General features: G+C 44.1%; 1 protein-coding gene across 1 annotated transcript in view; it reads right to left on the reverse strand.

Annotated features, from left to right (window-relative positions):
* Positions 1–24,618, reverse strand: part of CDK13 (cyclin dependent kinase 13) — a 78,975-nt gene that overhangs the window by 37,126 nt on the left and 17,231 nt on the right. Inside the window, exons 2-3 of the mRNA XM_073003764.2 lie at positions 15,125–15,733; positions 10,927–11,100 (exon numbers count right to left, since the gene is read on the reverse strand). Of these exons, the coding sequence (XP_072859865.2) occupies positions 10,927–11,100; positions 15,125–15,733 (783 nt within the window). The remainder of the gene's footprint in view (positions 1–10,926; positions 11,101–15,124; positions 15,734–24,618) is intronic.

Consider the following 24,618-nt stretch of genomic DNA (forward strand, 5'->3'; position numbering starts at 1 on the left):
ACACTAATGGGTGACTAGTAAGCTGACCTACCTGTTGGTGGGCGTCACGATAAGATAGAAGCGAGGACTGCTCTCCCCACGGCAGCTTCAGCCTTCACCCAAACATCTAGGCGGTAGTGGGCCGCAAAGGTGAGAGGTGTGGACCATGTAGCAGCCTTGCAGACATCTGCCAGGTCTACCCCTCTAAGGAAGGCCATGGAGGAAGTGACTGCCCTAGTAGAGTGGGCTCGAATAGTAGCAGGCAGAGACGTACGAGCTAGTTCATATGCCAACTATCCATCTGGAGAACATCTGTGGTGACACAGGCGACCCTTTAGATTGTCCCTGGAAACAAACAAAGAGTCTTTGGGAGGACCGAAAGGGTGATGACCAGGAGAGATAGTAAGCAAGAGCCCTCTTGACGTCCAGGGAATGAAGGGACTTTTCCAAATTTGAAGTTGGATTTGGGAAGAAAGTAGGCAGGACTATGGGCTGATTGAGATGGAAGGACGTAGCCACCTTTGGTAAAAAAGATAGATCTGGGAAAAGAGTGACCTTATCAGGGTGGAATTGTAAGAACGGTGGGTCTACCCGCAGAGCTGTCAGTTCACTAACCCATCATGCAAAAGTGATGGCAAGGAAGAAAGCTGTCTTCATGGTAAGTAACTTCAAAGAAGTGGTAGCCAGCAGTTCAAATGGTGGAGACATTAGTCTCTTCAATACAAGCTGAAGAGACCACTGGTGGGTGGGTGGTCTGTAGTCAGGATGCATATTTTTAAGGCCCTTCAAAAATTGTTTCAATGTTGGATGGTCCACAACTGCAGCCACATACACCTTAAGAGTCGAATGCGAAAGTCCCAGTTGGAAGAGGAGGAGGAATTTCAACAGCGCATCAAGCAAGGTAGGTACCACAGGGAGGTTATTCTTAACAGTGAATTCCAAAAATATTTTCCACTTACAGGCATAAGTGGTAGTAGTGGATGCTGTGCGAGCATCTGCTATTGAGAGACCAATCTCCAGGCCGTGATATGTAATGATTCCAGGTCTGGATGCAGTGTCTTGCCATCGTGGAAAGAGCGCAGATGAGGTAGCAACAGCAGACGAAGATGGTCAACTGAGCCCTGATGTAGCAGGGAGAACCACGTCTGGCAAGGCCACCAAGGCGCAATGAGTATCATGTCTGCTTGATCATGCTGTACCTTGACCACAGCCCTCTGGATCAATGGAATGAGGGGCAACATGTAGAGCAGTCCCTCAGTCCATAGCACCATAAAGGTGTCTCCCAACAAGCGGAAGCCGGCTCCTGCCCAGGAGCAGTACTGGTCACACTTTTTGTTGACAGCGGAAGCAAAGACATCCATACAAGGTGTGCCCCATTGGTGGCAAAGAGAATGGAATACCAAGTCATCCAACGACCATTCGTGGGTGCAATCCTGTAGTCTGCTTAGGCAATTCGCCAGAAGGTTGTCTGCAGAGGCAACATGAAAAGCAATGGGGAAAATGTGGCGATCGTAGCACCACTCCCAGATCTGGACGGAAAGATACAGTAGGCATTGTGAATGGGTGCCACCCTACTTGTTCAGATAGAAAACCACTGTGGTATTGTCAGTTGCAACTTGTACTACATGTTCCGAAAAGATGCTTGAACACCCAAAAGGCCTTGTAAATAGCAAGGAGTTCTAGCAGATTGATGTGTAAGTGGCGTTCTTTTAGCGTCCAGTGTCTGTTTGCTGTTAAGTTGTGGACGTGGGCTCCCCATCCTATTGGACTGGCATCCATGGTAATCTGTATTGTTGGTGTTAGAAGCCCAAAGGGTCTTCCTATGAGAAGATTGGGCCGGGAAGACCACCAGGTGAGCTGATCTGCAAGTTCTACTGTAACCGTCAGAAGCTTGGAAGGGGGGGGGGTCCAACAGAGGATTAAATGATGCCAGGTACCAGGCATGGAGTGACCACATCTTCAACCTGGCATGTTGGATTACTGCAGTGGTGGAAGCTATGAGACCCAACAATCTTTGTGCCTGAAGAGCCTGGAATTTGCTGCCCGCAGTAAAGTGCTGAAGCATAGCCTGGATCTTTACAATCCTGTCCTTGGGAATGAACACCCGATCTGAAGTAGCGTCCAGGACACCTCCAATATAGGTAATCCTCTGAGTAGGATGTAAAGTGGACTTTTCATGGTTCACCTGGAGGCCAAGTTCAGACAAAAACGGATAAAGTGAATGAAACGCCGTGAAGTAGTTTTTCACTAGGTGCCACCAGCAACCAATCATCTGGGTAGGGAAATACAGTAATGCCATGTAGAACAAAAGTGAGCTGCCACCGGGGCCAAACATTTTGTAAACACCCGTAGTGAAGTGGATAAACCAAATGGGAGAGCCTTGAATTCATAAATTACTCCATCGAGTGAAAACCTCAAGAATCTATGATGTTCTTGAGTAATGCTAATGTGGAAATAAGCATCCTTGAGGTCGATAAGCGCAAACCAGTCATCTTGTCTCAACATCTGGATAGTATTGTCCAGAGAGACCATGAGAAATCGCTGAGCTGCAATATAGGAATTCAAGGGGCGAAGGTCGAGGATTCGGTGAAATCCTCTGTCCTTCATGGGAACGATGAAATAGTATGAGAAAAAACTTCGTGAGATATCTGGGTCGTGAACTAGAGTGCTAGCATCCTTAGAAAGTAATTTGTCAACCTCTTGACGCAGTATGGGGGAGGTAGCCGTGTTCCTCATGAGCCCTGTGCAAGGTGAAAAGCACAATTCAATTGCATAACCTGTGGTAATAATCGTGAGAACTCTTTGGGTCAAAAAGGCCCAAGCCGTCAAATGGCAGGTCCTTAATCTTGGCCTTGACATCGTCGGAAATATTTTCCAAGCGCAGCCAGTCATGGCAATGCAGGGTGATTGCTGTGGCCAATTGCTTTGATGTGGCATCTACCACATGCCTGGCTGCAATGTGTTCCTGCCGAGCCAGCAACATGGCCTCTTGATGATGGGAGAGGCTGGGAGTTCTGAGATCTTTGGGGCTGGCTTGCAAGCCAGGCAGCACAGTATTCCATAGGTGTCGGTGGAATGCACCCATTGCTGCCGTATAATTTGCTACCCGAAGGACGAAGGTGGCTAGAGAATACATCCTCCTACCTAAGACATCAAGTTTCCCTCCTTTTTGTCAGTTGGCACGGAGGAAGACCTACTACGGTCTGTGTGGCGTCGACGACCAATGAGTTCAGCAAAGGAACTCAGTTTCTTTCCCATGCATTTTGTATAGATTTTCAATGCATCTCGGTATCTGGTGCGAGGTCGACAGTTTGTCCCATGGCTCTTTAAAAAGACTCAAGAAGGATGAAATGTAGGCTAAACAAAGCCTTGGTCCTTCATTATGCCTGCATAGACCTTATCTAGCTGCTCAGCTGGAGGCTGCAGAATTGTAAGGCCTAATACCTCCATAATATGTTTAATTAGCTGAGAATAGGCCGTGTAGTCTTCTGAAGGTGATGGAGGATGGCTCCCAACTACATCCAATGAGAGCGTAGGAATATTCAGAGGAGAATCCTCCCTGATCTGGCCTTCATCTGCACTCGAATCAGTCTCGAGTCCAAAGTCACATTCCGGAAACTGAGTATATGACCCTCGGGCCTGAGGCACATCAGACTCTGAAGCCGGATGAGTCAAATCATCAGATTGTCTTCCCGAATCCGCGAAGTATGAGCCAGAAAGAGAGGTGGGAGAGCCACAGATTCCGGACAGTGTTGAGATCTGGATGTCGGACCCGATGGAAGGGTTTGGGTACCAGAAGTGGATGATAGTTCCCGTGGATGAAGTTGGCTTGTATCTGCAGTCACCATAGGCAGTGAGATCTCCCATTGGCCATCGATGCCACTCATGATCGGGCTCAGGGTCGAGATGCCGCGTCTTTTGCCTCTTCTTGCGGGGCGCATCCATGACCAAGCCCGGTGGAGAATCAGGGCTGGTCTGAGTCTCAAGCTGGACCTCGACCGAGCTATGGAGAGACTTGGGAGAGAGATGCAGGGGGATGAAATCAACTCCAGCCCCGAGAAAGGAATTTCCTCATCTCCCAATGGTATAGTCACAGATACGAGCACGGGTACGAGCTGGGTACGAGCACGATGTCGGCGGAGAAGGTGGTGAATGTGGATTAAGAGGCTTAGCCGACTTAGAAGATTTCTTCTTTTACTTTGGTGTCAAGCCCAAAGGAGGCTTCGACATTTAGGCCAAAATAGTTGACCTCGAGCCCGAGGATGTGGATATCCCCATTTTATGAGCTCAGAAGGGGAACAAACCACAGCCGGAGAGATTCCAGAAAGAGGAGTACATGGTGGCTCCATGGCAGAAGACCGAGCAGGGCAAAGAGATTTTTCCCACAAATGGGATCGTAATCTCTGAAGTATCTGCTTCAACGCTGGCTTAGTAAAAGCCTTAAAGAAGGAACAAGAAGCGCGCTGGTGTTCTTCGCCATTGCAGGACACACGCATAATGCTTGAAAGGCCCCAACACGGCCATGAACCTGAGGCTACAAATATCAGTTTCATGTTTTCAAATCAGACTCATGATTACTGAAGAATGGTCAACAATCTGAGGTCAAAAAGTAGGGAGGTCTGTGATTGATTTAAAGGATAAGGAAGAAAAACACACTAAGCTCCAAATCACATTGCTGCTGGAGCTGTGGTAGAAACAGAACTGAGGCACTGGGTGCCGGGGGCGGGGTTATAGCTGGCGTGTGGGAGGTCCTGCCACCATGTGCTTAAGCTCTAGAAGATTCTGAAACTGCTCTGCTTAGGTGCAGATTAACCCATTAGTGTGTATTCACAGAGACCATGAAGAAGAACCACAAGTTAAAAAATGAATGTTCCACTCTCCAACAACACAAGTCTCAACTGCAAAAGTATCTGTCAAAGTAAGACATTTAATATCAGCTTCTTTCAGCATTAACTGCAGCAACATCTGTTTTGGAATTTCACCAAAAATTACACCGAGATACAACTTCAATTCAAGTAAACTCTGAATGCTAAAAAACGACGTAACATTTTTGTTATTGTTTTCAGGGTACACTAAAAATTGTATAAATGTTCTATCTAAAATGGTTTCTCTGAAGTCACATTACAAAACTTATAGTTTTGAAATTGCAGTAATAATCAAGTTAGAAATTAGATTACAAGTAATCTGTTTCTAAAAAATAAACATTTAAGATATAAAACTATCACTTCTACAGTTTTCTCTTTTTCTTTTGTAACTCTTTTAGTTTCTCATCAATTGTTTCCTCTTCCATTTTGGCTTCTTCTTCTCTCTCTCTCTCTCTTTTAGCATTTTCAATTTGTTTAATTTGTCCCTCAAGTTTCTTCTTTTATTCTTTCTTCTGAATTTCTTCTTGTTGTTTATGGTGTTTAGCCTCCAAGTGCTCTGCATAGCATGCATGAGCATGCCTGACTGACTGCAACATGCAACAGATGCAAGTCCTCCACAGTTCAAGACAGCATCATAAATCTGATGTTGACAGACAATAGTTTCTTCATGCAAGTTCTCAATTAACATTGACTTATTAGCTGAAAATCCACTTTCGACAGAAGCATTACCATGAGACAGGATAAGACACATTTTAACAACAGTCCACACGTCTGAGAAACTTTTGTTAGACATCAAAATACCACTGTAAAATGTATCCAGTCCAACTTCATCATTTTGTTTTGCAACATACAATGGTGCCCCGCATGACAACAATAATCCATTATGTCAAAATCACTGTTCAGCGAAATCGTTGTCATACGAAAATAAAATCCCCATTGGAATGCATTGAAAATCGGTTAATGCGTTCCAATGGGGAAAATACCTGCTCATCCAGCAAAGATCCTCCATAGGGCGGCCATTTTGTGAGCGCCAATCAGATGCCTGTCTTCCGAAACAAGGGTTGGAAAACAGCGAGAGGCCATTTTAGAAACCCGACGATCAGCTGGGAAAATCATCGTCCAGCGAAAAAACGGTTCCCGAAGCAGGGACCTAATCATCGTTAAGTAAAAAAAACCCAAAAAAACCCACTGTTTTGCGATCGCTATAGCAATCGCAAAAAGTCATTGTCAAGCGACTTCATCATCATGCAGGGTCGTCGTAATGCGGGGCACTACTGCTTGAAATTGAACCTTGAACTCATTGTGGGCAGCTGTGGTTAGAGTAGTGTACTGTTGCTTTGATTTTTCCGCTACTGTATCACTGATCTGAGTTGCTGTATGTAGGGCTTCAAGAACAGCCCCTATTCTGGTGATTCTAAGACTTCTTTCCATCAGCTTTTCAACAACAGCTACTACCATGTTGCGACACTCTAGACAAAACTTGGTCACTTGACGTTAACTCCGTTTAGTTTCTTTCAGCAGCTTCTTTGCTGCAAATGTCAACATTGCTTCCATCAAGCAAGTTCTCAGACAATTTCATATCAATTGTTAACAACTGGGAGCCAGGAGACACATTTAGCTTCTTGATTTCTTGATTAACTTACAAAGTTCTTCATACAAAAAAAAAGGGGGGGCCAATGGTTTTTGGTTTTGAAACCGTTGTAGAAATGGCTCACAATCTCAAGCAATCATTTTCATTAAAGCCATTTTGCACTTCCTGAGTTGATCTTGCATTGCAGCTTTAATACAAATTGCACGTTTATTGGGGGGAGTTTTGCTTCTTCCGCATACTTTTTTAAAAAACATTTTATTAGTTTTTCACTCTATCTACATTGGTTTGTACTTGTCGATCGCTAAGCAAGGCACCACTGTACTCTCCTCTGATCCAATACTGATGTTGTTTCTCTTAGGTTTTCCCCATTAATTTCCTCCAGCTCCTCTTTTGATTGGCATACATCATCCGGCACACTCTCATTTCCTTCTTCGTTATTCCCTGTCGCTTGTTGACTATAATTCCTCAGATGTTCATTGAATAATTTTGCCTCTTGATAATGGGATCTCACTATTTCTAGTATTGCTTGAAGGGTAGATTTTATTTCATCCCAAAATTGTCCTTGTTGTGCCATTTTGTTCCAGCTGCCCAAGAGCTTAGGCCAACTCGCAGTCCAGTTCGATGATTGTATCTGTGTCCTAACTGATCCCTAGCAAATTGATGCCAGCTAAACAGATATTCCAAATCTCCAGAGTCAGTTCAAAGAGTCCGCTTTGGCTAAATAGGCCTGAACCAAAATTTAAACCCCCAAGATGCCAAGGTACAATGCAATGGTTGTATCCGCGGCCTGATGGCCTAATTCCCACAAGTTTACGCCAGTTAGTCAAACATAAGCACTTCCCGCTCCCCGGGGCAGTTTCAAAAGATCTACTTTGGCCAAATAGGCCTGGAACGAGGTTCAAAAGCCCCAAATATCACAGTCCAGTTCAGTGTTTGTATCCATATCCTGGTTGCCTAGTTCCCGCAATTCTGCATGGCCAAAACTGTGATTCCAAGTCCCTGGAGGTGGTTCCAAAAAGTTCACTTTGGCCCAATATACTAATTCCCAAGGTACAGTTTAAAAATATCCACTTTAGGGTTAATTTATCTATGTTCCAGTCAGGCATAAAGAAATCAAAAAGAAATACAAAACAAGTTTCCAAGCTTTAAACAACAGTGGAGTACTCAAGGTCACTGTTCTGGGGATTATGCCAAAAAACTTCAAATAGTCAAAACATGAGTCCAGACTTATCTAGTAATAACTTATGAGAAAATTTCTTAAGATTTATAACGCCAACTTATAATATTCTTAAAGTATATTTTGAATGTATTTAAATGAGTAGTTAATGTCCCATTAATCTTTAAGTTATTTTCTTTGCATCAACTCTCCCTCTCTCCAGATTTCCTGCCGCTCTATGAGTGAAGAGATTGATAGAAGGTTCTTTTTTCTGTATATAGGAATTGTCTTCTCCAGGGGTAATCGTAAGCAATTAGTTGTAAAAATATATCTCACCCGATAGTAACACTGATGCTGAATAGCTGATTGTTGCTTCTCTTATTTGCCGGCTGCCGACGACTTGCAAGCGAGCTTTAAGCTGCTTGTTTCTGCCCATTGGCTGATTAGGGAGTTTCCTGGATCAAATGGGGATGACCACCGTCCCCCCGTGATCAACAAGCTACCCCCCCAGTTCACCACCTCTCCGGGGTGGTTTCGACACCGTGGGGTGTCCCAAACAGGTCAGAATTCAGCCCAGGGGACAGAGCTCTGTCCTCCTGCTGCTGTATCGTTGCGGCGTCAAGCTAGAAGTCACTTCTTCCGCATACTTGATGTTGTCAAAAACAATCATAGCTCTATCAAGGCAGTTAACATTCTCAAACCACCTGGTGAAGCAAAACCTATGGGAAAATAGCATGCTTCTGGTCATAGCAGAGTATGACGCTCTCCTAGCTGGGGAATCTGAACAGATAATACATGTTGCACAAGACTGAATTTAGGTCCCATGTCACTGTTGGCAATCCTGTTTTAAAAGACCCATGTACAACATGAAGGGTACAAGTTCCAAAGTCAATCAATTCTTTTCCACAGTCAAGGCGAATTGAACAGTAGAATACAAGCTTGAAGTGAGAAGTTCCAAACTGCTCAGCGGAAAAATGGAACTGAGGCTTTGGCAGGCGGAGCTTGCGCATTACAGGCAACCTAAAACTTTGTTATTTCTCTATTAAAAGCTCGAGAAGATTCCGAGAGGTCCAGCGCATTCACAGAGGCCACGCTGAAGAAACACTGGTTAGATACTGTGTTGAAACTTTATGACAGTAAGCAGTCCAAAAACAAACAACTAAATCCATCTGTTCCTTTTGAACTACCTTATTCAAAACTTCATCAAAAGAGTAACAAATGTGCAACTGGTGATAGCCATGAAACAAAGTCAGGATGAAGTTTGAAATCCAGCCACTGCATATTAAAAACAGTCATCTTAAAAGCCATCTTCGAAATGTGGTTTCAGATATAGCCATTCATAAAACCACCTGCCTGACACCAAGATATTAGCAGATTTGTTTTCTGGCAAGTAGGAACTTTCCAAAGCTGGGAAAGTTTCACTTTCATTTTCTGGTTCCAGAAACTGTAATAAGCAGATCAGCAACAAGAAAGGAAGTGGAGTTTAAATGCTTGCAGATCATTTCTGCAATCTAGAGAAGCAGACAACCCTGATTTGCAAGTTTTATGCATAGGAGAAGTCAGAGAAGAGGATGAGAGAGCTGGTACTCTGTAAACTCCAGCAGGAACAAGCAATCATGTTTGAAAAATTTACTTTGCATGATGCAGAGTAGAAAGTGCTAGTTGACTGTGAAATCCAGTAACAGCAAAACTCAATTGCAACTCTGTGCTGGGTTTAGCAGGAGACAAAACATCCATTCCATACACAAAAACATGCTCATCTTTATATGTAAGTTAAATGCAGTAACAGCAGGTAAGGATGAAAACAGATGTTCAAAGTTTGTATCTTGCTAAATGTTTAAACTAGCCTTACTTTGCAAATGCTATAGGCATGGAAATCATGCAGGGACAGAGCTCAACAAACTCATTAGGCTGGTTGCTGGGGGTGGAGTTGAGAAAAAGGTGGAGCTGGGAAAGGGCATCATAAAGTTTTACTTATACAGTGGTGCCTCGACTAATGAACTCAATCCGTCCCAGAAGATGGTCGTAACCTGAAGCACCATTTCCTATAGGAATGCATTGGGGCACAATTAACCCGTTCCAGACATGGGGGAAAATTACCACCACCCCCAAAAAAAGCCCACTGTAAGCCCCATTGAAACTCACTGGGGCTGAAAAATATCAGCAAAATCCAAAAAAGACCACTGCAAGCTCCACTGGAACATGTCGGGTCGGGGGGGAAGTATCACTACAAATAAATAAATAAATAAATAAATAAATAAATAAATAAATAAATAAATAAATAAATAAATAAATAAATAAATTCAAGCCCCATCGGAATGTGTCGGGGCTGGGGAAAAAAATCACCAAAAACCAAAAAAACATCGCAAGCCCCATCGGAACGAGCTGGGACTGGGGAAAAAAATCGCCAAGGGGAAAAAAAACACAGCAAGCCTCATTGGAATGCACTGGGGCTGAAAAAACAACCACACACACACACAAAACATGCTGGGGGCTAAACACACACACACACAGAGAGAGAGAGAGAGAGAGAGAGAGATTAAGTCCCATCAGAACATGCTGGGGTTGAAAAAAACACCACACACACAAAAAACAAACAGCAAGCCCCATCCCATCGGAAAGCTCTGGGGCTGGAAAAAAATTGCCAAAAAAACAAAAAAAAGCAAGCCGCATTGGAACGCTCTGGGGCTGGGGAAAAAACCCACAAAACACACGCACAAAAATCACAGCACAGAAACATAACCCCCCCAGCCCAAACCCACCCTGCAAAACCTTGTATGTACTCACTCAGAAGCAGAAAGCACCACCAGGCAGTCTGAAGCCTCCTCCAACACATACTCTCTAACCATTGAGGCGAAAGAGCTACAAAGAAGCAGCTTCTTCACCTACCAACAGTTAGTAATTCAAATTCCCCACCTTTTTTCTGGTCGTAACTCGAAGCTCTGGTTGCAAATAGAAACAAAATTTTGTGGCCAGAGCTGGTCGTAGCTTGAAATGGTTGTAAGTCGGGATGTTAATAAGTCGAGGCACCACTGTATTCTGCTACTTCTCTGTACCAGTTGCCACAAGAACATATCATGCTCTTGCAGCAGCAGGTCAAAAATCCACTGCTCGAATATATTTTAACCACAATTTCCCTGACTTTCCAGAAAGTGGCTACCGTACATGGGGTATACATATTTAAACAAATAAAATAAATAAATTTAACTTTAATACAATAATATTCTGACTGCAAGAAAAATTGCTAATTGACTTATTAGTTAAACTAGGTATTTCACAATAATGTATATATTTTCTATCAACAGTGTATTATAGAAGAAGAAAAACATGCATACTTTGGTCTCTTTCTATGATGCAGATGGACTGGTATCTTCTTCTCTTCAGGGCTTCCTGAAGATTCTTCATCTCCTCCAGGTAACTCAGGTGGCAGAGGCAGATCTGCAAGCAAGTGGCGCAATTTCTTCTCCACTTCTTTTTTAACTGCTTTCACAGAAATACTCCCTTGCAAACTAGAAAAATACAGGCATTTAGTTGCTGTGAATTGGAAATTCTAAAAGACCTTAGATCAAAGTAATTTCCCCCACTTTGTGTTGTCCGGGTGTGCATTTTAAACAAATATAAATTCACAAATATGTAAAAGTACTGTAAATTAGAATCAGACCTCCAATTTGGGGGCTATGAAATCTTAATGACTATAGAGTAAAACCTAAAAGAAAATTAAAAAAGAAATCATACACGTTTCTCTCTGATAAGAGTATATCCACACAGGAGAAAACATACTGTACTTGTGAAGTGATTCTTGTACTCAGATCTTTCTAAGTTATTTTCCACTTGCTCCAGCTCCTTCTTGAAGAATCATTATTAGAGAAAACCTAATCTACCACCAGAAACAACCATATTTTATAAATCATAATATAAAGTAAAAAATCAGGCTATAATCCTGAACAGATTTTTCACAAATTAAGTACCAATGAATAGAACAGGATTGATCTGTTCAGGGTATATCCATGGGATTGTACTGCTCACATTGTTAAATTACTTGAACTCAATCTTGTCTTCTTTTGTCTAAATATTCTGTTATCAGTTTTGGTAACTACAATTTAGTGAAGTGCCACTATATAAATTTCTGTTGTTAGAACTCATTCTAGATGGCACTCCAGATTTTTTTAAAAAATAATCAGACCGTTCTGAAACAGTTAAATCACGAACTTGCCACCTATTAATTCAATACTTGGTGGCTACCAGACCACTATTTTGACAAGCACACTGTACTTTCTCCACAGATCAAGATTTGTGTTGAGGTTTGCCTACTGCTGGTTCGCCTACTGCTAAGATATAACACAGTGAAAGTTAAAATAGTTATTAATTTTTACTTTTACAAATAATGATGGTTAAAAATCTCACTTCAAATAGTAATGGGATGAAATCCCTCCATTTTTTTTCTTAGTATAGTGTGGCATTGCTGTTATTGCTAACTTCTATCCAGGAAAGTTGTTCGCATGTTACTATTATGTTGTTTATTTCATAACAATTTGCCATGACAATTATTTAGGTGAACAGGCTGTGCATGGTCCTTCATTTTTTAAGTTGAAAATAAAAATCTTGTACTACTTGGAGCAAAGTATGAAGCCCTGTCTTTTCCTTCAACAGCTACACAGCTGATACTTCCCATATTTCCAAGCATGTCTAGAGCATCCTTTTCTCCTATTCATTGGATGTTTTTGGCCAGAGGTGGGCAACTTCACAGTATCCAGAAGCAAATCCTTTGCCCCAGTACTCAATACCCCATAAAAGTGCAAAATTCAAAACATATGCAATAATTACACAGCAGAAGTTGACCAGCGTTTGTGTTTATCAAAGCATGAGTTAACTTGGTAATAGCCTGAAATGGCCAGCATATAAATGAGACACAAATTTGGTTACAGCCTAATCTATTTCTATATCCAACAAGAGTTATTCTCACTGTGCATCTCCACATATGACTGTGATCTTCAGTTTCCCCCATCTTCTTCAGAAATAAAACATGTCATTGATGTACCTATGCCCAAATTTCATCTGTTTTTACTCACAGTGGCTCTCACTGAAGAAACACAGTTTGCTGCTCTCATGTTAGCAAAACAACTATGAAGAAATGGGGGGGGGGGCACAGTCATGTCTAATCTTTCTCTGTGCCAGGGCACAAGACTAGGACTTCCAGGTTGTGATCCTATCCAAATTATATAGAAATACTGAATATGCTGGCAAAGGAAACGAAGGAGTAAGAAAACATAATGTAGATTTTAAAGACTAACAGATTTATTTCAGTGTGTGCTTTCACACATTAAAATCCACTGCTTCCAAAAAGAAAAAATAATCCACTGCTTCAAATCTAAAGAAGTTCATTTTGAGCCACGAAAGCCCATTCTGAAATAAGAAAGAAAAGACAAAATACTTAAGACTTTAGTAACTAAGACCCTGAGTACAAATTTTTAAATGCAGGAAATATGACAGGTTTGAGATGGGCTGATTTGCATTCTTCCCCACTGATCATAGGAAATATGAATCAGCTGGAGTCCCACAGCCCCAATCCAGTTTTCCCTCCACAAGAGACCCTTCTATTTTTTAAGTTGAATCCTTTCAGTTCAAAGGGCATGATCGCTCTGAACCAATGAATAAAGGAAAGCCCAATCAAACACACAGGCATGCACACATGCAAAAGAAGTGTGCTTTAGCAAAGTACTTTTCCCCTTGCTTCTTGCCTCATGACCTGTGCGTGCACATACATACAAATAAAAGCAGCATACACCTACAAGGAGCAAACGCTCTGTCCCAAGACACTTTTTCCTCTTGCAGTTGTCCTCCGTGGCAACTCACCCGATATTTTTGTTTTACAGTTAAGAAACAGAGCTTTTATCCAAGGATGAGTTTTTTTTTAAAAAAAAAAACAACAACAACCTAGCTAACGATATAACTACAGTGGTACCTCAGCTTACGAACTTAATCTGTATTGGAACGGTGTTCACAAGTCGAAAAGTTCGTAGGTCGAGGCATCATTTCCCATAGGAATGCACTGAAAACCGATTAATGCGCTCGGAGGGAAGAAAAAATATCAAAAAAAATTAAAAATAAAACACTGGAAGTCCCATGCTGGGACTGCAAAAAACCAAAAACCAAAAACACACAAAACCAAAAATAAACACTGGAGCAAGTCCCACGCTGGAACTGCAAAAAACACAAAATCACCAAAAAACAAAAAAACACAGCACAGAAACATAACCCCCCAGCCCAAACCCACCCTGCAAAAGCCACCCAGAACAGTTTAAAAAAAGAAAAAAGCAGCACTTACCAGTCCAAAGCCTCCTGGGGCCCCCCCGCTGCTGTGATTGCTGTCGCCGTGAGGCTTGAGCCTGGCCGGGTTGCTTCGGCCGCTTGCCCCCGGCCGCGGCGGAGGCAGTGGTTGCCCCGTGCGGGGAGACTTGAGCTGACTGGATTTCGGCTCAAGTCTCCCGGCGCTGGGTGACCGCTGCCTCTAACTTTGGTGGCGGGGGCCTTCCCCAGGAGGTCTCTGATCGCAGTGGGGAAGCCTTGGGAGACCTCTCTGGGGTCCCCCACCGCCATCGGAGACCTCATGGGGGTCCCTTTTCCTAACTGTTAGGGCGAAAGAGTAGCCTCTTCACCACCAACGGTTTGAATGGAACAAAAAAAAAGCAGGGGAAATTTGAATTTCCTGCCCTTTTCCCCTGCCTTTTTTTCGTTTGTAGGTCGAGGCTCCGTTTGCAAGTTGATGCAGATTTTTGTGAACCAAGCCGTTCGTAAGTCAAAATGTTCGTAGATAGGGATGTTCGTAAGTTGAAGTTCCACTGTACTTGAGAAAGCTGAAGTAAGAAGGCCTTTTTATTGATTGTAAGGCAGTTTTTTGTAATGGCACCACCTACAGGGCTATATGCAGAACTGCAAGCACAGAGAAAGAAAGAAAAAAAAGGCTCTCTCCTGTTTTCTGTGTGGCAACTTAAATCAGAAAGATCCAAGTTTCCTGGTACAAATTCACAGTGAGCAAATGTGACTCAATTTGCATTTCCCTCACTGTGTAGTCAAGTCCTAACAGATTATTTTCAGTTTCCGTGGATCAAAATTCACTTCTTCAGTTGATTTGAAGAAATGCATTTTGGTCCACAAAAACTCACACTGAAATAAATGTATTAATCTTTAGGCCTGCAATATTTTGTATTTTTGTTTTCTTTTTTGCCAACCATCTGGAGGTTTAGCTGCCCACACCCATTATAAACCACATTTGTTTAATATAAAAGAGTGATTAGACACAATTTCTTTTTGTAGCATCCTAAAACATTTATGAATATTTTTTAAATGTTATCAGATTTTGATTCTGAATATTTTGTCTACAAAAGCATGATCAATGGCAGTAAAACAGTTGGAATCACAATGCTCAGTATTGCTTTTATCATATGTACAGTACACCATATCTTATCCGTTATCAACCAGTATTAGACAAATGTGCATTTTGACATTATACTGTAAAGCATTCTCGTAACTCACCTATCTGTATCTTTATCTTCAGGCAGCAAAGGAGGAAGCGGCAGGGGTGGCAGGGTGGAGGTTATTAGTGGAACAGTGCAATCTTTTTCCTTGGGTGCTACACTTGGGGGGTGGGATTTGTTTTTCTCTTTCACCACAACAGGCTGTGTTGGAGTCTTCACAACGACTGATTTATTCTCTTTCACCACTGACACTTTCAGCTTAGCAGCTCTCTCTACTATCAAATTGTTTTCCCCCTTTGTTTCCTGAACAGGAACTTTTATTTTCGTCTTGTCATTTTTCAAGACTGAACCACCTGAAGGGGAAGGAGTTGGTTCAGTTTTTATCTTTTTAACTTCCTTCACGTTATTCACTGGTGGGGCAGTCACCCCAGTGTCAGTGCTTCCCTTAGTAGGTGTAGAAGTGTTTGAAGCTTTTGCGTTGGCTTTGGCCGCCTCTGCTGCTCTAGCTTTCTTGTTCTTGTTCAGCTCTGCAGCCAGGCTACTTTTAAAAGTCAGAGTACTAGGAGAAATGCTCGACTGTCGACTTCTGGATCTTGACAGTCTGTGCCTACTGCGAGATCTTGAGTGCCTTGAGTACGGGCTCCTGCTTCTGGATTTTGCTGATCTTCTGCTTAGGAGAATAAAGATTTTGTCAGTGCCTATTTTAATACCCAGCTGTCTTGGTCTTTATTAAACAATACACCATTAGCAAGTCTGTGGAAAAACTGGCTTTGTTAGTTAGGACCAGTAAGAGATCAGTCTGTAACTTAAAATTCTTAAATCTTAAATGGAGGATACTTTGAGTATTTTGTAGTTCCCAATTTATAAAGGTATTATAATTTTATCATCCTGATGGAAGAGATAAGTAAGCACCACACCTCATTCAGTCAATCAAGCCAGGACTTCATTTCATAATGGCTTTAAAGCTTAGCCGTGTTCAAATGTTACACCCTAATTACAGCTAAAGTGTGGTAGGAATAGAGCTATGCACATAAGCTCTGCCCCACATCCTCTCCCCACTCACAAAACAGGCAGACCTTCATTTGTTTAATACAATGGTCTGCAGTGGCATTTGTAAGTAGATTCATGATCAGAAGTTCTGATATGGAAGGGAAACTAGGTAAGCTCACTGAAATGATCTAAACACATTCCATGGTCTACATTTACAAGCACTGCTGCACAACTTTCATGTCAACACACAAAAATCTGCTTGTCTTCCAGGTAGCATGGTGATGTGAGGAGTGAGACTTGTCTACATTCTAACATTACCACCACGCCTCAAGTTCTATCAGGGTTCAGACTGTGAATAGTGAGATATACCATATTTTTTGCTCCATAAGGCATACCTGACTATAAGACACAACTAATTATGGAGCAAAAAATACGGTACATCCAATCTTTCTTGGAGGAAGCCATCGGAGCCCTCCTGGGGGTCCCCCGCTGCCATGAAGGCAAAAAGGCAGGGGGAAAGGATGGGAAATTTGAATCTCCCGTCTTTTCCCCCTGCCTTTTTGCCTTCAGAGGTCTGCAAGGGCTCCCTCCGATGTTGGGGGAAAGCCCTTGGAGACCTCCTGGGGTCCGATCGCAGTGGCGGGGGGCCCCCAGGAGGCCTCCGATGGCTTGGAGGAAGCCATTGGAGACCTCTCATGAGTCGGGCCAATGACATTTTGAGACAGCCCCATGGTTGTCATAGTGGTTATGAAGTCCTGAGCCGCCCCTGTTAAGGTGGCCTCGGCATGGAGGTTGAGGTCCCCCAGTACCAAAAGTCTGGGGGTCCTCGCCACCAGGTCCGAGATCACCTGTCAGCTCAGGTAGGGAGATTGTTGGTAAGCAGCAGAGTGGGCGGTACACCAACAGAACCACCAGTCTGTCTTGAGCCCAACACACAATACAGGCCCTCTAGACCATTTCCCAAGGGAACAGGGAGTCTGGGAAAGTGGAAGGAATCCTTGTAGACTATCGCCATGCCTCCTCCCCGACCCTCCGGGTGACCCTGGTGTTGGACCAAGTACCCAGGGGGACACAACTGAGATAGAGGAACTCCTCCTCCTTCTCCCACCCAGGTCTCAGTAATGCATGCCAGGTCGGCCCCCTCATCCAAAATTAAATCATGGATGCCGGCAGTCTTATTTTTTGCCGACCTGGCATTTGCCAACTGTACCATGTGGCCTGGGTGTGTGTGGCTGATATGGTCACCTAGTACCATTTGACTGGCAATACAGCTAGAAAGGGGGATAGGGGTAAGGTATCTAACCCCCTTTCTCCTACACAGGCATGCTCTACTCCCACCGCCATATCTTCCCCTGCCATATATCGACTCTATTGGCTGCCCCAGAGGCCCCTCAACCCCCCCTGTTTCCCAGCCAGTTCCCTCAGGGAATCTGGCAGCCAGTAGTAGCCCAGCCACAGTCCCACTGTCTCTCACACAGTGACCTGTAGAAGGCAGATGTTATTCGGCTCCCCTGAGTGCAGGAATGCTGGTATATTATATATGGTTTGGGTTTTTTAATGGATCTAATATAACCAACTAAAACATCAGTACATTGAATCAGTATAATTAATTGCAAAGATATAAAAAAGTTTGCCTTGCTATAGCTGACTTTGAAAAAAATCCAAGTGAAGGAACAAAAGAAAAGAAAAATAGTTCATTAAGATTCACTATACACTTGTTGAAATCCTGTTGTGTAGCTCCGCACGCATATAAGTTATGAAATCATTGACAATGGCAAATTGCAGATACAGTGGTGCCCCGCATAGCGAGGTTAATCCGTTCCGGATTAAACCTCGCTATGTGAAATCGTCACTAAACGGAACGTAAAAGCCCATTGGAACACATTAAACATCGTTTAATGCATTCCAATGGGCCCTAAACTTACCGTTCAGCGAAGTTTCCTCCATAGCGGCAGCCATTTTCGCGCCCTCGGTAAGCGAGGGGAGGGCGTGAAAACGCTGTGCGCGGCCATTTCGGGCGTCCGGCGGCCATTTTAGAACTGCCGAACAGCTGATCGCCTGACTCTGTGGGAGGCTTGGGGGGCAGCGGCAAGAGGAGGAGAAGAGGGAAAGTGGGGGGGAGGATGCGCGAGCGCGCAGCTTCCCTCCCTTCGCCTGCCTGCCTCGCCGCCTGCCTTCCTCCCCGGGGGCGTCAGAAGGACGAGGAGGAAGAGGGAAAGTGGGGGGGAGGACGCGCGAGCACGTGGCTTCCCTCCCTTCGCCTGCCTGCCTCGCCGCCTGCCTTCCTCCCCGGGGGCGTCAGGAGAAGGACGAGGAGGAAGAGGGAAAGTGGAGGGTGGCGGGCGAGCGAGCGAGCACCGTTTCCCTCCCTCCATCTGCCTGCCTGCGTTTCTCCCCGCCAGCGGCAGGAGGAGGAAGAGGGAAAGCGGAAAGGGACAAGGACGAGGAGGAAGAGGGAAAGTGGGGGTGGCGGCGGGTGAGCGAGCGCCGTTTCCCTCCCTCCATCTGCCTGCCTGCCCGCCTGCGTTCCTCCCCAGCCAGCGCGGCCCCGCATCACTCTCGCGGCAGCGGCTCCTTCCTGGCACCCGTCTTCGGTAAGCGAGTTTTTTCCATAGGGACCGACGCTATGCCTCCACATTAGCAATCCCGGAGAAGGGATCGCTATGCGGATTCGTCGTTATACGGTGCGCTCGTTATGCAAGGCACCACTGTAATTAAAAGCTTCTTTGGCAACTTCTGGGTGCACATGACTTTGTCACATTGTGTACAAGTTGCATGAACCCTAATCACCTTTAATCAGCAGCAATTTTCCACTGATGATGATGTCATTCTCATTTCATACATGGAGTGGCACAAGATGATTCTGGCTACTGTTTATTTACTTCCTTTCCAGAAGTGATTTTTATTCTTAGAAACAGAATCACAACTTATTTTCAAGATACAATTGCAGATGCTGCTGCTTCAACAAATGTTACAAGTATGGAAATTTTGTATGAGATCAGGTCACCTCTGCAATACAAATGCTCTGAAGTTTAAATGAGAAAGCAATAAGAGCTCAGAACTGAGTCCAAATAAAAACTCCCTTCTACACATTAAAGCACACTGATACAAGACAAAACCCAACAGATTAAAGATCAAGCATGCCAATCAGCATGTCACAAGCACAGAGAAGCACTAGACCATTCATTCAAAAGATTAGAAAAATTATCTATATTGCTAAATTATGTTTCTAAGACAGACATCTTTTATGAATTCACCTAGTCTCAACAGTCAGCCTGACATCGATCTCATGGAAAATTCAGGAACGGATTACAAAGCAGACACTATGCAACCACCTGGAAAATAATGCAGTAACAACTAGAAACCAAAACAGATTTGTCAAGAAAAAATCCTGCCAGACTAATCAGATCTTATTTTTTGATCAGGTAATCTCTCTGATAGACAGAGGGAGTGCTGTACACAGTATGTCTTAACTTCAGCAAAGCTGTTCACAAAGTGCCCCGATTAGCAAGCTAAGCAGATGTGGTCTGGATGGAACAACTATCGGGTGGATACACAACTGGCTACATTCTAGTCAGAGGGTGAATGGCACCTTCTCAGACTGGGATGAGATATCAAGTGGGGTACCCCAGGGCTCAGTCCTGGGTTCCGTGCTCTTCAACATTTTTAGTAATTACCTGGATCTGGGGGTGCAGGATGCTAATCAAGTTTGCAAATGATACAAAATTGAGTGGAATAGCCAATACCTTGGAAGACAGAAACAAAATTAAAAATGATCTAGATAGGCTTGAGCACTGGGCTGAAAACAATAGAATGAAATTCAACAGGGATAAATGCAAAGTACTGCACCTTGGAAAAAGAAACCAAAAACACAGTTACGAGAGGCAGGATACCTGGCTCAATAATACCATGAGTGAGAAAGATCTTGGAATCATCATAGATCACAGGTTGAATATGAACCAACAGTGTGATGTAGCTATAAAAAGGCTTATTTTAGGCTGCATTAATAGAAGTATAGTCTCCAAATCCCACGAGGACCTGGTTCCCCTTTGTTCAACACTGGTTAGGCCTTATCTTCAGTAATCTGTCCAGTTCTGCACGCCACAATTCAAGAAAGATGCTGAGAAACTGGAACAAGTTCAGGGGAGGGCAACAAAGATAACTAGGGGTTTGGGATCTATGCCCTTTAAGGAAAGATGGAAAGAACTGGGAATGTATAGCCTTGAGAAAAGAAGACTGAGGGGAGACATGATAGCACTTTTCAAATGCTTGTAAAGTTGTCATACAAAGGAGGGGCAGGATCTGTTCTCGATCAACCCAGAGTGCAGGACATGCAGTTAATAGCCTATTCATCTGTTTGAAGTAAAATGAGTAAAAATGTAGTAGTCAATAGGTATCTGGTAAATCAACTTTCCAGTAAGTTCCATTGACTCAAATTGCCTACTCTGATAGCACTTTATCACAGCAAGTTTAATTTAGAGTAGAACCATTTCAGCCAATGGATTTTACAGAGGAGGTGACTCACCAAACCCCACTGATGCAATGGGCCTACTCTAGTTCAATTTACTATGTTGAACAGGATTGTGTCCACTATCACCAGCTTGCTGCACATCAATGGTGTCCAAGAAGCAAGGGACTTTACTTCTTACAGAACAGAAGTAGTGTGTACTCTGTCACCAAGTAAAATTCCAAACTGCTATTAGTGACCAGGTAAGTACTTAAATACAAGACCAAACTATACCTTATCAGTTTTTTGGACATAAAAATCTGAGATTAATTAGAAACAAAAGCTTTGAACTCCTCGCAGTTCATGGAGGAAGCAGGTAGATGTGCAAACAGACAGGTTACTTACCTGTAACCATGGTTCTTCAAGTGGACCTCTGTGAATAGGGTTTTGACAGTGCCTGCGTTGACCCTCTCAGAATCTTCTAGAGCTTTTGCAGAAAAGTAACAAAGTTTAGAGTTGCCCCATCACACATATTCTACCCGCCTCAGCCTTCAGTTCCATTTATCCGCCACAATAGCCTGAGCTTAGCAGAGACATAGTCAGTGATGGATAGTGGGGAGACTAGGTAAAAAGGTAAAGGTTCCCCTTGACAATTTTTGTCCAGTCGTGTCCGACTCTAGCGGGCAGCGCTCATCCCGCTCTTCAAGCCATAGAGCCAGCGTTTGTCCGAAGACAATCTTTCCATGGTCACATGGCCAGTGTGATTTAGACACGGAACGCTGTTTACCTTCCCACCGAGATGGTACCTATTTATCTACTCGCATTTGCATGCTTTCGAACCGCTAGGTTGGCAGGAGCTGGGACAAGCAACGGGCGCTCACTCCGTCGCGTGGATTCGATCTTACAACTGCTTGGTCTTCTGACCCTGCAGCACAGGCTTCTGCGGTTTAGCCCACAGCGCCACCACGTGGGGAGGCTAGGTGGGATGTGTGAATTCACAGAGGTCCACTTGAAGAACCATGGTTACATGTAAGTAACCTGTCTTTTTTCTTCATGGCCTCTGTGAATGCACACAATTGGGTGGCTTGCAAGCTCACTTACTGGAAGGAGGGCCGTCATTGTAGAACAGAGGTCAGCACTGCTCTCCCAAAGCTTGTCTCCTTCTTGGCCCGAATGTCTAGTCTGTAATGTGTCACGAAGGTTGACGCATTAGACCAAGTGGCTGCTCTACAGATGTTTGGGACATCAACGCCACATAGCAAAGCTGCAGATGTTGCAACAGCTCTGGTGGAATGTGCTTTGAGACCTTCAGGAGGAGTCTTGCTTTGAAGTTCATAAGCCAGAGATATAGTGGAGACAAGCCATCTAGAGACAGTAGAAGAGGAAACAGGAGAACCTTTTTGTTGTCCATGGAAATGTGCGAATAGCCTTGGTGTGGCACGAAAGTCCTTAGTTCATGAAAGGTAGTATGCTAAGGCTCTTCTAACGTCCAGAGAATGAAGCATGCGCTCAATATCCAATGTAGGTTCAGGAAATAAAGTCGGCAATATAAGGGGTTGATTGAGGTGGACATTTGAAACAATTTTAGGCAAGAAAGAAATGTCAGGATATAAACCTTATCCTTGAAGAACTGAAGATAGGATGCATCGGATCTGAGAGCTGTCAGCTCACTCACTCTTCTCACAGATGTAATGGCAATCAAAAATAAAGTTTTAAATGACAGTAACCGAATGTCACAAGCGGCCATAGGTTCAAAAGGGTGGTGCATAAGCGCACGCAAAACAAGTTTATTTATTTATTTATTGTATTTATATCCTGCCTATCTGGTCAAACAACCACTCTAGGCGGCTACCAACATATATAACCATATATAAAATATAATAAAATGTTTAAATATCAATAGACAAGTTAATCAAGATGAAAGAAGGGAAAAAGAAAAAATATAAAAAGAAATAGGAAAAGGAAAAAGAAATAAAAAAATCAAGCATTAGCTGGAGGGAAGGCCTGCACAAATATCCAAGTTTTCAGTTGGTTTTTAAAGATGCCCAGCAAAGGGGCCGCACGAATGTCCGGAGGAAGGTTATTCCAGAGGCGAGGAGCTACCGCCAAGAAGGCCCGGTTTCTTGTTTTTTCCTTCTGGGCCTCCCTCGGCGTCAAGCTCCTCAGCCTCACCTCATGACTCAACTGGGTGATATGGGCAGATTTTGGTGGGAGTAAGCATTCCGCCAAGTATCAAGGCCCTAAACCATTTAGGGCTTTATACGTAAGCATTAAAACTTTGAAGTCAATGCGGAACCGTATGGGAAGCCAATGCAAAGCGGCCAGAGAGGGAGAGATATGCTGAAATTTCCTCACTTCACTAAGGAGTCTGGCTGCTGCATTCTGCACCACTTGGAGTTTCCGCATCAGCCTCAAAGGTAGCCACACGTAGAGCGCGTTACAGTGGTCTTAATCTCAAGACTACAAGCATATGTACCAAGGTAGTGAGCGCCCCAACATCAAGATAGGGACGTAGCTGGGCTATCCACCAACGTTGAAAAAAGGCAGTACGGACCATAGACGCCACCTGAGTTTCCATGGTGAGTGCCGGGTCCAGATGGATCCCCAAGCTGCAAACCTCACTCTTTGTGGTAAAAGTCACTCCCCCAAATGAGAGTTTCCCAGACCGCTGATGGTGGGGCCACCCACCCTCAGGACAGCCGCCTTGTCCAGGTTCAGCCTCAGCCCATTTTTCTGCATCCATTGCAGCACAGATTCCAAGCAGCACTGAAGGGACAGAACGGCATCCACTGCAGTTGGAGAAAAGGAGATGTAGAACTGAGTGTCATCAGCGTACTGATGGCACAATGCCCCACACCCCCTGATAACTGCACCCAGCGGCCTCATGTAGATATTAAACAGCACTGGGGAGATGATCGAACCCTGCGGAGCCCCACAATTAAGGGTCTACGGGGCCAATAACCTCTCCCCAAGCTGTAGCTTCTGAGGATGGTCCCCGAGGAAGGATCGGAGCCATGCAAGCACATGGCCACCAATTCCCAACTCGGAGAGCCTCCTCAGGAGGATACCGTGGTCGACGGTACTGAAGGTTGCCGAGACATCAAGAAGGACCAACAGAGATGTTTTGCCTGTCAGCCTCCCCGAGCAGGTCATCATACAGGGCGACCCATGCCATTTCTGTACCATGGCGCAGCCTGAAACCCGACTAGAACGGATCCAGGGCTTCTGTTTCATCCAAATGAGCCTGAAGCTGATCGGCCACCACCCTCTCCACCACCTTGCTAATGAAAGAAACATTGGCAACGGGCCTATAATTGCCAATTTCGTCCGCCGCCAAACTGGTTTTTTTTCCTTATGGGCCTAATGAGTGTCTCCTTGAGGAGACTACTGAGGTACAGGAGGTTTGACAAGTGGTCGGATATTTGAGAGATCTTTCAAAAAGGATTTGAAAGTAGGGTGGGAGAAAAAACATGCAGAATCCGAGTCACAAGATTGGAAAAGAGACAATTGCTGAGATGTAAACTTTAAGGGTGGATAGTGCCAAACTAGAGTCAAACAAATAATACAAATATTGGAGTAAGGTACACAGAGAAACTGGGGAAGTTTGCAGATGATTTGATTGAGCAAACTTGAGAAAAAAAAATTCCACTTGCATTTGTAAAGGAGGTTGGTAGATAGCTTCCTGGCTTTATCTAGGACCTCCTTGATCGATAGGCGATTCTCCAAGATGTCAGATGCAATGATTCAAGGTCTGGATGAAGAATGTTGCCTGAGTCCTGGGTGAGAAGGTATGAGATGCTTGGTAGTTTGAGCACATCCACTGCCATCATCTTGAGGGTGGAAAACCAAGGCTGACAAGGCCACCATGGTACAATGAAGATTGCATCTGATTTCAGCTGACGAGCTCTGACCCGGGTTTTCTGAATGAGCAGAATTGGTGGAAAAAGGTACAGGAGGCCGGACTCCCAAGGGATCATGAAAGCATCCCCGAGTAAATCCTCGCCCCTCCCCGCACGAGAGGTATATCTGGTGCACTTCCTGTTGGTCTGAGTCACAAACATGTCCATTACAGGGAATCCCCATCGGTTGCATAATAGGAGGAAAATCCCCTTGTC

This window comes from Pogona vitticeps, chromosome 6, assembly GCF_051106095.1.
Source record: "Pogona vitticeps strain Pit_001003342236 chromosome 6, PviZW2.1, whole genome shotgun sequence".
In the NCBI taxonomy this organism is placed as follows: Eukaryota; Metazoa; Chordata; class Lepidosauria; order Squamata; family Agamidae; genus Pogona; species Pogona vitticeps.